Source organism: Electrophorus electricus, chromosome 1 (genome assembly GCF_013358815.1).
Source record: "Electrophorus electricus isolate fEleEle1 chromosome 1, fEleEle1.pri, whole genome shotgun sequence".
NCBI lineage: Eukaryota > Metazoa > Chordata > Actinopteri > Gymnotiformes > Gymnotidae > Electrophorus > Electrophorus electricus.
Genome location: NC_049535.1, coordinates 8712523 through 8720000, shown reverse-complemented (window position 1 = coordinate 8720000; position 7478 = coordinate 8712523). Strand labels below are relative to the sequence as shown.

The following is a 7478-nucleotide window of genomic DNA, read 5'->3' as shown; positions in this document are numbered from 1 at the left end:
ACGTCCGGCCGGTTGGTTGCCGCCAGCACCATCACGTCCTTGAGCTGTTCGATTCCGTCCAACTCCGTCAGCAGCTGGGCCAGCACCCGGTCACCCACACCGCTGGACTGGGACCGACTGCAAAACAGCACGGCAGAGTCACACCTGCGGACCTGCGGACCCCTGTGGGGGGAACGGTGTGGATCTGGAGGTTCTGTGGTAAAAGGGCAGGTGCGTCGCTTCTCCACATAGACAGGCGGGGCAGGACAGGTGTGCAGGAGCGTATACACACAGCCAGCATCAGTCAATGTCAGCAGGTAACAGGTATACTGAAATATGACTGCAGCATGTCTGATTGTAGTCAACAAAAGATCAGACACAGACACACTCTCTCTCTCTCTCTCTCTCTCTCTCTCTCTGTATGTGTGTTGGTTATCAGCTCAAAGCAACCTGAACACGCCCGTTTTCTTTTTCCTCAGTTTGCACAGAGCACTCTCAACCATTTCACTGCGAGTTATACCGTGTATGACTATGTATGTGACAATTAAACCAAACTTGGGCATGTCGGCTTTGAAGCAGACAGACTACAGGAGCCGAAGACCCTACACCTGCCTACACACCCGTCAGCTAGGAACAGGCAACCCAGGTTGCACTTCACACGTGCTCACCAAAACCGGACAGCAGAAGACTGGAAAAATCCTGCCTGCTTGGATGAGTCTGGACGTCTGCTGTGGCATTCAGACAGGGGGGTCGGAGTTTGGCGTAAACAACATGAAACCCATCCTGCCTGGTGTCAACCGTTCAGGCCGCTGGTGGTGTAGTGGTGTCGGGGAGATTTTCTTGGCACACTTTGTGCCCCTGAACAACAATCTGTGTTACAAAGAATTAAGGCAGTTCTGAAAGCAAAATGGGGTTCAACCCAGCACTAGAAATGTGGACCTGACGCACCCTGGACCTGACACACTGAGGCAGCGTGAACCCGACACTGCCTGGACCTGACACACTGAGACAGCACGGACCTGACGCAGTTATTACTCTCTGGAATCTCACTGGAATATACAGACATGACTCCACTTTTCCCAGATTCTGTATATCAATGCTGATGGCTAGAAGTGCAAAACACATATTAGCTCTATAAGTGCAATAAACAATACCTCACACACACACACACGAGGCTACACGTCAGTTTTATACCATGTGTGATAGGCTACGATAGTGTACTCGTGAGAAGTTTATAAAACTTACATAATACTATACTAATATAATTATAATAATAATAATAATAAAGCTATGTTAAACTATAATACATTATATTCTAGTAATAATCATACCATACCATTACTACAACATTACAATAAGTGTAATAATAATAATCCAGGTGTTAGGGGTCCACCACAGCCTTGTTGAGGGAGTTTGGCGTTAGCGGGCGGCTGCTAACAGGAGTGGTGCAGGGGTTACCGAGTGTCTGGACATGCTGCTCAGTGGTTGTATATAAGGAACGCTTTGCTTAGATGGGGAATACAGCACATGAGTGGAGTGACTGGGGTGTTCAGTGTCTTAGGTACATCGAGAACTGTGTGTGTGTGTATGTATATATATATATATATATATATATATATATATATATATATATATATATATATGATAGATAGTATGTGTATGCACGATTACACTCTTGTAATCGTGCACACACACACACACACACACACACACACTTTTGCAGGAAGTATGCCCCATTACACTCTCTCCTCCATCTGTCACGGAAACAAAGACGTGTGTGTGTGTGTGTGTGTGTGTGTGTGTGTTTCAATAGCACAGATGTTCCTGTTCCTATGCTTGTGCATGTGTGTGTGTATGCACGATTACAAGAGTGTGTGTTATGTGCAGTAGGTCACGTTGAAAGCCTTTGGTGCATATGTAGTGTGTTTTGGTCAGTTCATAAGCAGGTATTCAGATCAAGTTTATAATCTTAATTTAAAACACGTGTCCAGAACTGTTACAGCTGAAATTAAATTGGTTTAGTAGTTAAGCAGACATCTGTGTTTATATAAAAAAACTGGGTTTATATACAAAACTGGGTTTATATTGCAAAACTGGGTTTATATACAAATTGTTGTTTTTCCATTTTGTTTTGAGGTTTATACCCAAAAGTGAGCTGTTGCATATAAATGTGGTTTCTATTTAAAGTGTTTTTTGTATATAAATGTTTGTGTATAAATGGGTTCTCTATGGAAGTGGTGTTTTTGTGGGGGGTTTGGTGTTTGTGAAGTGGTGTTTGGATATACATGGGTTTTCTGTGGTGTTTGTGAAATGGCGTTTGTGAAGTGGTGTTTGTGGGGGGGTTGGTGTTTGTGAAGTGGCGTTTGTGAAGTGGTGTTTGTAGGGGGTTGGTGTTTGTGAAGTGGTGTTTGGGGGTGGGGGGATTGAGTTGTGCTCCTACCTGCCCCTCTCTGCAGCTAAGGCGTCAATCTCATCAAAGAAGACAACAGAGGGAGAGACGGCCCGGGCCTTCCGGAAAACCTTTTGCCAAAACACCACAGTAATCAGCATTTTCACACATATAAACATATAAAAATATACACGCAAGTACACACACAGACTCGAAGACACTCACACCCACAAGAACAAACCCACACACACACTCACCCACCTCCCTCACGGCTCTTTCGGATTCGCCCACATATTTACTCAGCAACTCGGGCCCCTGTAACACAGGCAAGTCCCAGGAAAGTCAGACATCTGTCACAGAGCACAGCTCACGCCCCACACCTGTGACCCAGAGAGCACAGCTCACGCCACACACCTGTGACCCAGAGAGCACAGCTCACGCCACACACCTGTGACCCAGAGAGCACAGCTCACGCCACACACCTGTGACCCAGAGAGCACAGCTCACGCCACACTGAAGGCGCATGAATAGAGGAGGAGAAGACTTTCTCTAACTCACACATGGCACCTCGCACACCTGATACAAAGACACAGTGTCCGTGAAAGTACACAGTCGCAGACAAGACACTTCAGTTCGATCCAGACCCTCAAATGTCCACTTTTTAAACGAGTACGTAAAGAGAGAATGATTGTGTGCTAAATTTCCAACAGGTATGCAAATTGAATCGACATGAGAGAGAAATGACTTTCTTGCCAAAAAAGCAAATTTTTTTTTACTCATTTCTTAATGCTTAAAAACTACTCATACGATTCCTATAGCCAGTTAAAGCAGCTTTCTACATTATGTGCGATAACGTTTGCCATCTAATAGAGGAGGCTGGGTCCTCCACCTGTTCATCCACCCCAGTCTCAGCTCGGTGTGCTCTGCAGGAGTCATACTCACCACTTCTGTAAAGCTGCTTTGTGACGGCGTTTTGTAAAAAGCACCACACGCACACGTTCACACTGCCGTTCTTAGAGTGCACTGGACTACTCCAACGGAACCTGTGCCTCAAACTACAAACTACAGCAGAGGCCCCTGAAGTGAGGACCCTCTCAGCTGTCAGGGTGGGTCTGATGTGAGGACCCTCTCTGTCTTAATGAGATGTTGATAGTAAAGAGGACACTCTGGACACAGCAGTTTAAACAAAAGACTGTAAACATGGTCTTTCTCTCTCTCTCTCTCTCTCTCCCCCCCACCCACACCCACACACACACACACACACACACACACACGTCATTGGGTTGCCACACCAGGCGACAGCTATCAAAACAGTCCCCACTCCGTCACACACACACCCTTCCTGTCAGCTGATCAGTCTTCATTAGTCAGGCTCTGACAGCACAGTGGGGGGGGGGGGGGGGGCACCATTGGAAGCAAGTGTGTGTGTGTGTGTGTGTGTGTGTGTGTGATGAATAAGAATGACCAGAAGATGGGGTCTGATCTACTGTGGAAAGCACAGAGTGAGAAAGACAAAGAGGATGAGAGACAGAAGGACAAAGATGATCTGTCCACATCTCACTGGCACCAATCTCACCTCACTTACTCCATCCACGTCTCACTGGCATTAAGTCCCAAAAGAAAAAGAAAGCATCTAAACAACATTATGTAGAACTACTCAAGACAAACAAATCCAAATGCAGTAGAGACACTTCCCGACGCGCTCCATGCACCTTGATGGCGAGGAAGTTGAGCTGGCTCTCATTTGCCAGGGCTTTGGCGATCATGGTCTTGGAACAGCCTGGAGGGCCGTACAGCAGGACACCTTTAGGGGGCGCTATGCCCAGCCGAGAGAAGGCCTCCGGGTGCTTCAGAGGCCATTCCACAGCCTGCTTCAGTTTCAGCTTCACATCCTCCATCCCACCAATGTCACTCCAACGCACCTGGAAACACGCGTGCACACACACACGGTCACACACTTTGAACGTAGCGGGCATCTGCAGTCACCATGTGTTTTGACACTGGAATTCCCCCCAGCTTGCACGCAGAGCAATATTCAGGAATACTTGGACAGAATTACATTTTATTCCACATCATTTCAGTGAAACACTCAAAGCAAGACCAAGATCAAGAAAGACAAGACGACTCGGCCTGTATGCTGCCTTGATGTTAAGGTGAGCACAGGGAGCAGAGCACTGAGACCCAGAGGGCTCCTGAGGTCATGGGTCATACTGACCAATGCAAGTGCAAGCTCTGCATAAGAGCATTTACTTTAATGTCATCGCACCACTCGAGGTGTTTATGCTATAATATCAACCCCAACACTCTTGAGGTGTTTTGCTATAATGTGAACCTACCACTCTTGAGGTGTTTCTGACTTAGCTGCGTGTGTGTGTACAGGCAGAGTGCTTTCGGTATGTCATAATATGACAAAGGGCAATTCCTCAAATCTCTCATTCAGCTTCTGAGATCTCTCATTAAGGGGTGAATCTGTGACCCACCCCATCAGTGAGATGGAGTGCTTACGGTGTGATGTACTTCAATAACTACACATTAATTTATCTGCTTCCTTCAGTACTCTGTTGTTTAGTACTCATGAACGTTAACTACACAGTGATCCATAAAAATAAAAGAATTTAAAAAGCAGATGCGCGCATGCAAGCGCTCTCGTAAACACACAAAAATAAGGGGGGGGGGAGAGGAAAAGACAAAGGGAGGGAGGGGAGAGAGAGAGAGGGAGGAGAGAACAAGGGAGAGAATGAGAATGAGAGAGAGGGAGAGAGGAAGAGAGGCCTCTGGGTCCAAGGCATGTGGCTGCACTGGAAGTATCTTATAGAAGAATGAGAAGCAAATGTTGGAGGTCATCTGGATCTGATTAGTGCTGTGGAAGACAGACATCGCCCGTATGTGAAGAGGGAAAGCCACACACTCACCCCACCCCACACACACACACACACACACCCAGCTTGTCTGCTTCTCTCCAATCCTCTTTCCAACTCTCCTAATCATCTGCTCTTTTCTGTGTGTGTATGTGGGGGGGGGGTAATCTCAGTCCAGTGCAGGAAGCAAAGCTGCGCTGCCCAGGGCAACACATCACCATGACGATCTGATTCCAATTAGTGGCAGGATGATGTGAGAGCCTCTTCCTGTATGGTTACATCCCTCTTGCTCACACACACACAGAAATGTGTCCTGTGTGTGCGCATGCTGAGTTGCACATAAAACCCCTAAAAACATCCCTTGTCTGGCCCCAGTTCGGGTTTGTGTGTGTGACTGTGCACAAGCACATGAGATCTACTGAATAACAATGGACACACAGTAATGGAACTTCCCTTCTGCTTAGTGTGTGTGTGTGTGTGTGTGTGTAAATGAGATTGTGTGAGAGTGATTAAAAACCCAAGGAAAAGGTTGGTTAGGTACTTCTCAAATACCTCTCTCTCTCCCTCTCTCTCTTTTGCAGTTGCTCTGTTCATCAAGTGTGACTATGTAAACCCTCTATAAAGAGATTTCCACCCCCCACCCCCCCAACAAAAACAAAACACAACACAAAGGAACATTCTGCATTCCTCCATCAACACCCACACTCTCTCTCTCTCATTTCCCCTTGCTCAGCAACTTTTTTTTTTTTTTTTTTTTTTTTTTTTTAAATCAAACAACTGTTCAACATAATTCTGTAGTTCTCACTGAAAGTCATATGCAGGGAAACCAGTAACAGTGCTGCACTTTGGCTCTGCCTGTGGTAGGGGCCTGTGTGTGTGCGGTGTGACAGCACCTCGAGTTCCCCTCTGTGACCCGAACGCTAATATTAGCCGCCAAGCTAATGCGCCTCAGCTTTCAAAGATAAGACCCGGCCAGAGTGCACAAACTACGCAGGACATGTTACGTTACATCGCCATGTTTAAGTCATCGGTGGCCTGTTCAGTCGCCACACCGGTTCACCGTGACCTTGGACTGGTGAGAGGACTGAGGCGGGCGATCAGCGCACCTTTGGCACGTCGATGGTGACCTCTCGCATGGCGCTGGGCTTGACCTGCATCATGGCCAGTTTGAGGTCGGAGGTCGTGACCTTCACTCTGTCCACCACCTCGAGGTCAGAGAGGGCAGGAGCGGAGGCCAGAACTCTCCTCAGCGCATGAAGTCCTGCATCGTAAACAAAAGAAGACAAGCTCAGAGTGCCCAGGGGTTAGGAGGAGAAACACCACTCACGTGTGCCCAGGGGTAAGATGACCCTCTACACCAGACCACATCCGGGCCTCTAACTATCTCCGCGTGAGATCGTTGGAAAATTTGAAGGCAATAAGTAAATGTGCTACCTACGGGACACCTATTACACTGCGATTGGCTGCACGAAATCACGGGACCTTGACCGAAATACAACTACACTGCTTTTATTTTGAAGGCAACTGTTTTGTTTTTGTTTTTTAAATTTGCGTCTTACCGCTCAGTGCGCTCTATGCACCTTCAACTCAAAACGTCTCAATAAATGGAGTTGTATAGCTAGGAGTTAGCTCTTAGCCAAGGTTAGCTGTTAGCCCGTAAATATGTAGGCTATACGTTAAAAAAAAGAAAGACTGACACAGAATGCAGAGTTTTTAACAAGGAATGGACTTCTAATTTTCATTTACTGAAGTCAAAGGTAAAGCTGTGGTGCTTAGTTTGTGGAGAGCAGATAGTTGTGTTTAAGGATTAGAATTTGAATCGCCATTACGAGACTAAACACGCGGAGATAATACAAGAAATACATTAGCCTAAATAACAAATATTGACAAAATATGGGGCTAATATTGAATAGTACAACATTACTGATAAAAGGATTATAGCGTTAGGGATATTTGTTAACAGAAAGCAAACCTAAGCAGGCATCGCCACTGATACCAGTTAAAAAATTACAATATGTATTTGTTAGTTCCAGGCTCGTTTGCAAAAGTGCTAATATTCCCCTACTCTGTCAGCTCAGATATCCATTCTCTGTATATCTATATTATTGTCACAGAAAAGATTAGCCTACTACAATGTGTTTTTACACCTCAGATATTCAACCTGACTTCAATGCACTTGTTCAAGCCCAAAACAGGCTAGATTTCTCTCATTGAGCATTTTTATATAAAGTTAATGTGATGCTGGTCTTTGA

General features: G+C 46.1%; 1 protein-coding gene across 1 annotated transcript in view; it reads right to left on the bottom strand.

The window, feature by feature from the left end:
* spata5 (spermatogenesis associated 5) overlaps nucleotides 1-7478 on the bottom strand; it is a 54383-nt gene that overhangs the window by 39415 nt on the left and 7490 nt on the right. Inside the window, 5 exon segments of the mRNA XM_035532270.1 lie at nucleotides 1-117; nucleotides 2420-2499; nucleotides 2630-2683; nucleotides 4081-4290; nucleotides 6333-6487. The exon segment at nucleotides 1-117 is cut by the window's left edge and continues 10 nt beyond it. Of these exon segments, the coding sequence (XP_035388163.1) occupies nucleotides 1-117; nucleotides 2420-2499; nucleotides 2630-2683; nucleotides 4081-4290; nucleotides 6333-6487 (616 nt within the window).